Source organism: Orcinus orca, chromosome 4 (genome assembly GCF_937001465.1).
Source record: "Orcinus orca chromosome 4, mOrcOrc1.1, whole genome shotgun sequence".
Lineage (NCBI taxonomy): Eukaryota > Metazoa > Chordata > Mammalia > Artiodactyla > Delphinidae > Orcinus > Orcinus orca.
The window spans coordinates 26,347,063-26,359,137 of record NC_064562.1 but is presented as its reverse complement, the minus strand read 5'-3'; the positions used below and the strand labels follow the sequence as shown (position 1 = coordinate 26,359,137).

Below are 12,075 nucleotides of genomic sequence, written 5' to 3'. Positions count from 1 at the left end.
TTTTTTCTACATAGAATATTTTTAAAATGACCACACCAAATAAGACACCTCCCGGTGCTGACCCTAAGCAGTTGGAAAGGACTGGAACAGTACGGGAAATTGGGTCACAAGCTGTTTGGTCACTCTCATCTTGCAAACCAGGTAAAACAAAACAACACAAAAATGCTGTTCATAGTAACTGCTGAAAGTTTTCTTGTGCACTGGACTAACTTTAATATTCTTTCTGTTAAGATGCTTTATTTTAATTCTAAAATAAATCTAATTGGATTTTCATTTGTTATATATCTTCTCAATTGCTTTACTAGTATCTGCTTCAGTTTAACTGCACATGTCTCATAAGGTCTCTCCCTCTTTTTTTTTTTTAATATTTATTTATTTACTTAGGCTGTGCCGGGTCTTAGTTGCAGTACAGTGATTGCTGTGGCACTCGGGATCTTTAGTTGTGGCATGCAGACTTAGTTGCAGTATGCGGACTCTTCAGTTACAGCATGCATGTAGCATCTAGTTCCCTGACCAGGGATCGAACCTGGGCCCCCTGCATTGGGACCATAGAGTCTTACCCACTGGACCACCAGGGAAGTCCCTCATAAATTCTCTTTTTACCCTCTCTCTGGTATCATTCAGTTATTTGGTTAGCTTTTTTTTTTTTTTTTTTTGCTATTTCTCTGGATAGGATAAGTGGTTGATACATTTTCTGAGTGATTACATATACCCAAATAACTTTATTTTACTCTTGGTTGGGATAGAATTCTTGGGTGGCAGTCCTTTTCTCTCAAAAATTTGTGGATCCTGTTTTACCATCTTCTTTTTTGTCATGTTGCAACTAAGAAGGCTATGCCTGTCTCTCACTTTCTAAGTAACTTGTTCTTTCTTTCTGGCAGCATTTAAGCTTTTTCTGTTTATTCTTAGACTTCAAGAGTTTTGCCAGGATGTGCCAGGATACATGTGTACCTTTTCTCATCTGTCTAACCTATAATTTGATGAGTATTTTCAGTCTGTAGAATCAAGCTCAGAGAAAGTTTTTTAGCTTGAGTAATGTTAATGATAATGTTATTGATTTGGTAGTCACTTTTCCCTCAGAAACTTCTACTATTTACATGTTGTCTCCTGTAGTGTCTTCCCACTCAAGCCTCTTCTGTTTCCCCTTAAGATTCTTTTCTCTCTCTTTTTATGAGTAGCTGGGGATATACAGAAAAACTCACCCTTTTTGTGTTTATAGTTCTATGAATTTTTTTGTTTTTAATTTTTAAAAATTAATTAATTAGGGGTTCCCTGGTGGCACAGTGGTTGAGAGTCCGCCTGCCAATGCAGGGGACACGGGTTCATGCCCCGGTCCGGGAAGGTCCCACATGCCGTGGAGCGGCTGGGCCCATGAGCCATGGCAGCTGAGCCTGCGTGTCTGGAGCCTGTGCTCCGCAACGGGAGAGGCCACAACAGTGAGAGGCCCGCGTATGACAAAAAAAAAAAAAATTAATTAATTAATTAATTTATTTATTATTTTGGCCGCACCACGTGGCATGTGGGATCTTAATTCCCTGACCAGGGATCGAACCCAAGCCCCCTGCAGTGGAAGTATGGAGTCTTAACCACTGGACTGCCAGGGAAGTCCCATAGTTCTATGAATTTTAACAAACACATCACAAATAAAGAATATTTCTATCATTCAAAGAAATTTCCTCATGTCCCTTTGTAGTCAGTCTTCTGCCCCCTCCTAAACCCCTGACAACCTCTGATCCGTTTTGTGTCCCTTTGGTTTTGCCTTTTTCAGAATGCCATATAAACGTAATCATACTTTATGTAGCTCTTAGGGTCCAGCTTCTTTCACTTAGCATAATGCATTTGTGATTGTTCTATCAGGAGTTGGTTCCTTTTTATTGCTGATTACTGTTCCGCTGTACAGATGTGCCACAATTTGTCTACCTGTTCACCAGTTAATGGACATTTAGGTTTACGGTAGCAGCTTCCCAGATGGTCCCAGTGATCCTTGTTTCCTGGTATTCGTACCCTTCTGATGACCTCTGTCACATTGTGTCTGGGTTAGTCTCTGGGACGAGGAGAATATGGCAGAAATGATGGTATGTGACTTCTGAGACTAGATCATAAAACACATTGTGGCTCTGCCTTGCTGTTATTTGGATCACGCACTCTAGGGGAAGCCAGCTGCCATTTTGTGAGGAAACAAGGGGACCTGTGGAGAGGTTGGTGTGGCAAAGAAACAGGGCCTTCTGACAATAGCCAGTGGGGAACTGAGGCCTTTTGTCAACAGTCAAATGAGTAAGCTACCTTAGAATGGATTCTCCAGCTCTAGTCAAGCTTTTAGATAATTACTTCAGATAACTTGACCGCAAACTCATGAGAGTCCCAGAGCCAAGCTGCGCAACCAAGCTGGTCCCAAATTCCTATCCCACAGAAATTGTGAAGTGATGCATGTTTGGTGTTTTAAGGCGCTAAGTTAACTAAGATAAGGTTGCTTCCAATATATGGTGATTATGGATGAAGCTGCTATAAACATTCATGTACTGGTTTTCTTGTGGACATATATTTTCATTTTTCTTGAGTAAATACTTACAAGTAGAATTGCTGGGTTCTATTGTTTTTATTTCTTCCTTTGCATTAGCTAAGACTTGCAACATGATGTTGCATAGGAGTGGCAAAAAGGGATATCCTTGCCTTATTCCTGATCATAGTGGGAAAACTTCTATTTTCTCACTATTATATATGATGTTAGCTGTTGTTTTTTTGTAGATAATATAAAGTTGAAGAAGTTCCATTATATTTCTAGTTTGCTAATAGATTTTGTCTTGAATGGATGTTGGATTTGTCAAATGTTTTCTCAACATCTAATGATATGATCATGTGGTTTTTCTCCTTTAGCCTGTTGTTTGTTTTGATGGATTACATTAGTTAATTTTAGAATGTTGAAACAGCTGTGCATACCTGGAATAAATTCCAATTGATTGTGGTAAATAATTCTTTTTATACATGGATTCAATTTGCTAATATTTTCTTGACAATTTTTGCATCTGTGTTCATGAGAGATATTGTTCTTTAATTTACCTTTCTTGTGATGTCTTTGTCTGATTTTGTTATTAGGGTAATGTTGCCTTTATAGAGTCAGTTAGAAAGTATTCCCTCTGATTCTATTTTCTGGAAGAGATTATGCAGACTAGGTATTATTTCTTCCTTGAAAGTTTGACATAAGTCACCAGTGAAACCATCTAGGCCTGGTGATTGCTTTTGGAAGGGTATTAATTTTTTATTCAATTTTTGTAATAGATATAGGCTTATTCAGATTATCTGTTTCTTCTTGTGTGAGTTTTGGTAGATTGTGTCTTTCAAGGAATTGGTCCATTTTATTTATCAAATTTGTGGGCATGAAGTCTATAATACTCCTTTATTACCCTTTTTATTGTCCATGGGATCAGTAGTGATGGCCCCTCTTTCATTTTTTATATTAGTAATTTGTGTCTTCTTTCTTTTTTTCTTGGTTAGCCTGGTTAGAGGTTTATTTATTTTATTATTGACCTTTTCAAAGAACCAGCTTGTGGTATTGGTAATTTTTCTCTATTAATTTGCTGTTTTTAGTTTCATTGATTTTTTTCTTTGATTTTTATTATTTCTTTCTTCTGCTTGTTTTGGATTTAATTTGCTTTTCTTTTTCTAGTTTTTTAAGGTGAATGCTTAGATTATTGACTTTAGAGCTTTCTTCTTTTCTAATATATATGTAGTTCATGCTATAAATGCTAAATTTCAGAAAGCAGTGCTTTCTGTTAATGATTTCTAGTTTAATTCTGCTGTGGTCTGGGAGCACACTTTGTGTGATTTCTATTCTTTTAAATGTTTTTATTGTGTTTTATAGCCCAAAATGTGGTCCATTTTCGTTAATGTTGCATGTGAACTTGAGAAGAATTGTGTATTCTGCTGTCATTGGATGAAGTAATCTATAAATATCAGTTTGATCTAGCTGATTGACTGTGCTGTTCAGTTCAACCATATACTTGCTGATTTTCTGCCTGATGGGTAAAGGTTAAGATTCAGAGGCTAAAATTTCTTTAGTGTCTTTGTTTTTGTCTCCTTGTTATCTTTGGATTTCCCTAGAGACTCCTTAAATGGCATCTAAACTTGCAGTTTTTTGAATTTAACCTCCTGATATTATGTTGGAGCCCTGTTGATATGGTGGTAAGTTATGGGGGGAATGGAAGTGTTCTATAATCCTTTGATTAGATCTCAGTCTTTTAGTGGGCCTGTGTTCATGGCTGTGACCTTACAAGCACTTCTCAACTTTTCTTTCCCCACTTAGATGAGACAGGAAGGCTAGAGGGGGATGGAGTTGGGTATTTTCCCTCCCCCATGTCAGGCTCTGGTAAAACCCATGTTGCTTAGGTTCTGCTAAAACAGTTTTCCTTTAAGTCAGGCCTTTGTTAAAGGGGAAGAAAATGCTTTTGGTTTATTTCATAAAGATTACTTTCCCCCTCTATCTGCAGGAAGCACTGGAGAATTTTCTCTGATCTTTACCCTGAAGAGAACCTGGTGGGGCTCCTAGAGGTAAAACTCATGAAAATGTGGAGTCCTCTCTAAGGCTGGGCTTCCAGGAGCTTTTAATCTCTCAAGCTAGTCTGTACTCAGTCTCTAGCAATTAGTGAATGAACAATTACTCAATTACTCTTTAAGTTTTCCTACCAGTTGCTAACTCTAGTGGTGGTTTCTGTTCCTGGTAAGATGTGATTCTCTGTTTTCTGTTCTCTTCAGTTTTTTGGGTGGTGGTTTGCCCGTGACCTCTTTGGGACCTAAGAAAAATTATTGGTTTTCAGTTAGTTCAGCTTTTTTGTTGTTGTTGTGAGGATGAGAGTGACATTGTCCAAACTCTTTACATGTCACATCGGAAACTAGAAGTTCTTCCTTTTACTTTTAAACTGTATATATCTTTTTATTTGAAGTGGATTTCTTATAGACAGCATATTATTGGGTCTTACTTTTTAAAATCCAGTCTGACATTCTTTATCTTATAATTGGGAGTATTTAGACCATTTACACCTAATGTACCTACTGATGTAATTAGATTTAAAACTACGACCTTGGAATTTGGGGGGTTTTGTCCATTTATTCCCTCTTTTTTAAACCTGATTTTGGATAAATTCAGTATTTTTTATGATTCTGTTTTATCTCCACTATTGACTCATTAGTTATACATCCTTTTTGAAATTTTTGAGGGATTGCCCTAAGGATTACACTGTACATCTTTAATTGTCACAGTTTACCTTCAAGTAATATTATACTACTATAGATATGGTATACAAATCCTTCAGTATACTTCCAATTAATGCCCATGCTTTATGCCATTTTTGTTATGTATTTTATTTTTGCATATTTTAAACCCCCAGAATATATTGTTGCTATTTTTGTTTTAAAAGATCAGTTATATTTTGGAGTGATTAAAAAACAAACTTTATGCTTACTTTAACGTTTTCAATTTGGGGAACTTTTTATTGTTTTGAATAGATCCAGGTTTCTGTCTGGTATCATATTCCTCCTGTCTGAAGAACTTTCTTTACATTTTTTGTGTTGCAGGTCTGCTAGCACTGTTTGGTTGAAAAAAATTTCATTTTGCTTTTATTACTGTCATATATGTTCCCTGCATGAAATTCTAGGTTAGCAGGTTTCTCCTTTTACTACTGTAAAAATGTCATTCTGTATCTTCTGGCTTGCATAGTTTCTGAAGAAAAGTCTGCTGTAGTTAATGTGGCTTTTTTCCTAGCTGGCTTTAAGATTTTATCGTTAATTTTCAGCAATATAAACATTATGTGTCCACGTGTATGCGTGTGTGTGTGTTTAATCCTGCTTGAGATCCACTGAGATTCTTGGATCTTCTGGTTTAATGTCTTGCATTACTTTATGAAAATTCATGGCCATTATTTCTTCAAGTATGTCTTTTGCCCCATCCTCATCCTTCTGGGAATCCAATTATACATATGCTAGACCATTTAATTTGCTAGACCATTTGGTATTTGTCCCCTTGCTTTTAGGTGCTCTATTTTTTGTTTTTTCTTTTTTTTTCTCTTTGTGTTTTGCTTTGGGGTTTTTTAATTGGCCTAGCTTCAAGTCTACTACTTCTTTCTTTGGCATTATTGAGTCTACTAATGATTCTGTCTACGGAATCTTTCATCTCTGATATGGTGTTTTTTATTATGGCTTTTTCATTTGACTCTTAAAGGAGTTTTCTCCTATGTTGAAATTCCCTGTCTTTTCCTGCATTTCATCTACCTTTTCCCCTAGATTCTTTAACGTATTAATCATAGCTATTTAAAGTCCCCATTTGTTAGTTTCAACATCTGGTTCATCTCTGAGTCTATTTCTAGTGATTGCTTTATCTTTTGATAATATTTGTTTCTCTTGCTTGTTTGTGCGTCATAAATGTTTACTGAATGCCAAACATCACATATAGATTAGTAGATACTGAGAAAAATGGTATTTATACTTTGAAATGGATACCTGTTTTCCTCTGTCAGCCTTTTATAGTGGGGGTTGTGTTAGTTAGGAATTGAGCTGGGTTTGAGTTTGTTTGTTTTATTATGGTTACTTTCAATATCACAGGCTTCAAATTCCTCTAAAGATGCCCAGTACTTATGGCGGGGCTGTTGTGCCAGAGGAGTTTTCTTAATGTTCCTCCTCCACAATCATTTTCAGTTATCTCTGTATCCCTGTGCTTCAGAGGGTGTCTCTCTCCATCCTCTTGCCCTGCCTCCAGCAGTAAAATGCGATGGTTGTAACTCAGTGCAGGGGATCAGAGGCAGGATTTCTTCTCTGTTTTCCTGGTCTAGCTTCAATCCTAGACAGCCCTTGCATGTCTGACCTCCAGGTTGGGACTTTCTCAGCATTTTGGTCCCTCCTACGTATGATAGTGAAACTCTGGACTTTCCTAGGAGAGAGTTTTCTGCCCCATCCCCAGAGGAAGGAGTGTTTTCTGCTTCTTCCCCAAGTGTAGAGTGTTTTTTCTTTTACTTTTCTCCCAGCAAGGATAGGTCTGTGCGGTTGGGGTTTTTGCTTTTCCTGCAGTGGCAGTCTGTCCCCTCCTCCAGGCATGTACCACTGACGTAGGCTTTCCAATCTCTTGCTTTCCCCAAAAAATGTCCTCTAATGTGTACAGTGAGGCCCTTAGAAAAGAGTCTGAGAGTCAGAGTGAGTTCACCTTGTGTTTGTGACTCCCAGGGCTGCTATACTTTTATGATAGCCCATGCTTAGCCTTTAGTAATTTGTTGAAATTCTACCTGATTTCTCCTTCTATGTTTATTTGCTCGCTGATCCTTCCTTCCATGCTCTACCACAGTTGGGACAGGCTGCCCATCCTTTCTCTCCTAACCTGGGAGCTGACCCTTCTTGGATTTCAGGATATTTGGTTGCTGCGTGATTTTAAGCACTCATGTTTTCAAGAAAAATTATGAGTTTGTAGTTTATCTAGCCTTTTCTTGTTGTTTGAGTGAGGATGGTGCCTTTTTCTAGCTTCATGTATCCTAGACTGCTTCAGAAGTTTCTAATATTCTTTTTTTTCTTATTTTTTAATTTTTAAAAAAATTTTAAATTTTTGGCTGTGTTGTGTCTTCGTTGCTGCACGCAGGCTTTCTCTAGTTGCGGCGAGTGGGGGTTACTCCTCCTTGCGGTGTATGGGCTTCTCCTTGCAGTGGCTTCTCTTGTTGCGGAGCACAGGCTCTAGGTACACAGGCTTCAGTAGTTGTGGCACGCGGGCTCAGTAGTTGTGACACACGGGCTCTAGAGCGCAGGCTTAGTAATTGTGGCACATGGGCTTAGTTTCTCTGCGGCATGTGGGATCCTCCCGGATCAGGGCTCGAGCCCGTGTCTGCTGCATTGGTAGGTGGATTCCTAACCACTGTGCTACCAGGGAAGCCCTCTAATATTCTTTATAGCACCAAATATTTCTGTGAATTTGCTCAAGTTGAGTATCTTCTATTGCTTTACTGAGTAGCATAATTCGACTGGTGCCATACTGATGTCAGTAACAGGGTAAGAATCAGTGCCAGTTCACATTCTTTTATGCTGTGGGGCTTGGCAGAGGACAACACCTAGAAGTTACTGGTCCCCTGAAGATGCCCCACTGCTCTGACATCTTGGAGGTGCAGAAGAGAACAATGGCTGACACTACCAGAAGAATGGTGGGGATCACTTAAAAATGTGTTGGGTATGAAAGTCTTGAAATTCATCATTGTGCTGTCACACATTTTACTTCTGTGATTTTCAGCTTTGTGTTCATCAGTGAAATATAATTATATGATTATCATTTTGCATGTTATGAATGACTGAGTAGTCTTTATTAATGCGAAACAGCATGAGAAAGTTAGTTGTTTAACCTTTACTTAACCTTACTTCTTTATGGTCAGATATTTTTCAGTTCAAGTCAGCAGACAGTTGCTGAAATCTGTAACACTGTTAGAGATTAAAAAATAAAAAAGACACACAGACCTTGTTGTCAAGGAGTTCACGATCTAATGGAGGAATTGTATCTTTAAATTAGTCATTATTATACAATGTAATAATTTATGACTTTTATTTGATGCTTCCTAAGAGAGGTTCTGTTGTAAGTACTTTGCATGTATAAAATAAACAACTGTCTCAGTAAAGTCTCCAAAAGTCGTATGAAGTATTTACTGTTATTTTTTATCATTTTCCAAATGAGGAAACTGTAGTACAGACAGATTAAGCAGTTTGGCAAATATCCCCTAATAAGTGGGAATGCTGGGACTCAAGGCAGTCAGGCTTTCACTAGGTCGTACTGCTTCCCTCTAAGCATGGGCTCAGTGCAGTAGTGGGCCAAAGGAGAAAGTGATTGACACTGCTTCAGAGGATCAGGGAAGTCTTCATGGAGATGATGCGTATCTGGCATGATGGGGCAAGGTAGAATTTCACTGGGGAAGGACATAAAGGCAAGAGGAACAGTATGTGCAAAGGTGTATAGCTAAGCAAAACATGGTTCTTTCGAAGAATTGTGAGTAGTCAGTAAGACTAGAACAGAGGGAAGTGGCATAGGTGAAACTAGCTAGTTAGGAAGAGGCCTGATCATAGGGGGCTTTGTTAAACAGTTCATACCTGGGAGTTCCCTGGTGGCCTAGTGGTTAGGATTCTGGGCTTTCACTGCTGTGGCTTGGGTTCAATCCCTGGTCAGGGGACTGAGATCCCACGAGCTGCGCAGCATGGCCAAAAATATAAAATTAAAAAAAAAAAGTTCATACTTTATTGTACAGAGAGTATGAGCCATTAAGCAATTTAAAGTAGCAGAATGAAACAGTGTTTGTTCACATTTGAGAACTGTGAAGGATGGACTGAAGTGAGGCAAGATTAGAGGTAAAGAAATGAGTTAGGAGATATGCAGTAATTCAGGTGAGCACTGATATAAGGGAGAATTTTAATAAACTTTCAAAATGTTAGTATCAGTCTTTGGGAGATACAGATGTACCTCACTGCTACAGTATGGTTGGTGGTAGATGGCTTTGCAAAATTATTATTTTATCTTTGGAAATGCTGGTTCAATATTTCACTCAGATTAAAGTTGGAATGTATTTAGTAGATTCAGCTTAATTGAATACGCATCAGAAAACAATTCCACAGTTCAGCACAATTGTCAGTCTCTGCCCAAGAGACTGGAAAAACTAAAGGTCAGATTTGTGTGGTTGCCGGCATGATACCAGAGTCTTATTATAATAATTTAATCATTTAATTTAATAAGCATCAAATGCATACCATGTTGGGAAAGAAGATTAGGAGAAAAATAGGTACATTTTCTATGTTTGACTATATGCGTGATATTTTATAAGCCGACAAAAATAAGGGATTTGATGAGGCTGTATTTTGTGAATACCTAGAACATACTTTCCACTTGATCCATATCTTCTACCAAGACATTGCCTTTATGAGTTAATTTTGAGAGGCATAATTGGGTGGTGTAAGTTCTATTTTTCTTAAAAAAAAAAAAACCTGACGAAATTTTTATTTTCTTTTCATGCTATAACTGACAGTTATGATCATTGAGTTAAAGAATTTCTGAGTTGAATAGCAATATGTGCTTTGGAGAAAATAAAACAGCAATATAATAAATAGATCAAGGAGGACCTCTCGTGGGAAGTGAAATTTGCACTGACATGTAGATGTTAAGAAGAATCCACTATGCAAAGATTTCAGAGAAGAAGCTTCCTGACACAGGGAACACCTAGTTAAAAGGCTCTAAGCTAACTGGTTTGGCATGTTCGAAGTTCAGAAAGAAGGCTAGTGTGGCTGGAGAGTTGTAAGGAGGTTAAGTGGTAGAAGATGACATTGGAGATATAATTAGACATGGGTCAGATTATGTGAACTCTGGTAGGCCTTGGAAAAGAATTTGGATTTTAAGTACAAAGAGAAATCACTAGAGATATTAAGCAGGGAAGCGAGATGATCTGATACAGAATTTTTAAAAGATGTTTAGGTTAACTGAGTTATTATATGAGTTAATAAATATTTCATGATTTAATATATATAAAATGCTTAGAAATGTGCATGGCACATATTAAATGTGATATCAGTGTTTGCTATTATTATTAATTTATTGATATGGGTTAATCTTTTAGATATATTAAATGAAAAGAAAAATGCAAAGTGTAGAAGTATGTATAATATGCCATCATTTGTGTAGAGAGGAAAAAAGAATATATATATTTGCTTACATCTGTGCAAGGGTATGTAAGATACTGATAACTTGGATTATATTTGGAGAAGGCAACTAGATGCTGGGGGGAGAGAGACTTCACCATGTTCTTTTTTGTACCTTGTGAATTTGATCTAAAATGAATATACTACTTAGTCCAAAAATAAAACATAAATTAAATCTGTTTTGCTTAAATTTTTTGAAAACTCCACACTTTATTTTTTTAATTAGTGTAAATTATTATGATTTTAATCAGGAAAAACAATACCAGATAGGTTTCCGTTATCTGGAATGGCTGGATGATATAGGATTTCCAGATAAATTTGCTGAGGAGCAAAGAGGAGGTGGATTCAGGCTTTTACAGTGTAAAAGAGTAGTGTGAAGAACAATTAACAAAGGCCTTCATAGGAGGTAAGGCAGCTGACTGAGAAATGTTGAGTGTGATGAGAATTCAGGAGAGCTTCTACTTCATGAGGTACAAAAATGATTAAAGGGGATTCCACAGTCATTTTCTTGGTGACCTTAACTAAAAGGGCAGTGGCTGTACTGGTTCTAAGGCAAGGGGGGTATCCCTATGTCACAGGGTCCTGTTGCTGGCTATAATACCCTATGGGTCAATGGTGGGCCCCATGTTTTTGGGTGAGTAACTCAAGGACATTCTCTTCCCCTTTTCATATACAAAAAGGAAAACGGGAATCTGATAATTGGGATGCTCAAAGGCAGGTGGGCTTATCAAACTCTCCTTTAAGGCCTTGATGGCTGTGTCCTCCTGTTCTTCTCATAAAATTGGGTCAGGGCTGTTATCATTAAGTAAAACATATAGAGGCTTTGGCCATAAAAGAGAAATTTGGAGTCCAATTTCAGCAATAACCAGCTAGCCCGAGAAAACCTTGCAGTTGGCACTTAAGGGTTTTGGGAAACTTAGGACACCATGAAATCTATTGGGATCTAGGTGTAGCCCTTGTTCTGATATCAGATGCCCTAAATATCAAACCTGAATTTGGGCCACTGCAATTTTTCTTTGGCAATCTTACGTCCCATTAAGGCTGAAAGCTTTAGCAGGTGGATGCCATTTTCCTGTGAGGAAGCTCTAGAAGGAGAACAAAGAAGCAAATCATTCACATATTGCCACAAAGTAGAACCCCTAGGGAGTTTTATGTCGTCCAGATCAGCTTTTAGCATTTGTGAGAAAACAGGACTCTCAGTAAAACCCTGAGGCATTACTATCTAGGTGAATTGTATTTCTTTCCAAGTGAAGGCAAAGAGGTGTGGGCTTCAACTGGAATACTAAAGAATGCACTGCATAAATCAATTACAGTTAAGAATTTACTCATGGTAGCAATGGGCATTAGTAACATGTGAGGGTTAGGAACAACAGGGTGTCCAGGGAT

At 37.8% G+C, this 12,075-nt stretch overlaps 1 protein-coding gene across 4 annotated transcripts in view; it reads left to right on the top strand.

The window, feature by feature from the left end:
* Positions 1-12,075, top strand: part of ANAPC10 (anaphase promoting complex subunit 10) — an 81,501-nt gene that overhangs the window by 1,487 nt on the left and 67,939 nt on the right. For all 4 annotated transcript variants that reach the window (XR_007477249.1, XM_049709539.1, XM_049709540.1 and 1 more), the window contains exon 2: positions 15-141. Coding sequence is in view for 3 of the 4 variants with exons in the window: in XM_049709539.1 (XP_049565496.1) it covers positions 27-141 (115 nt within the window). In the remaining variant the exon portion in view is untranslated. The remainder of the gene's footprint in view (positions 1-14; positions 142-12,075) is intronic.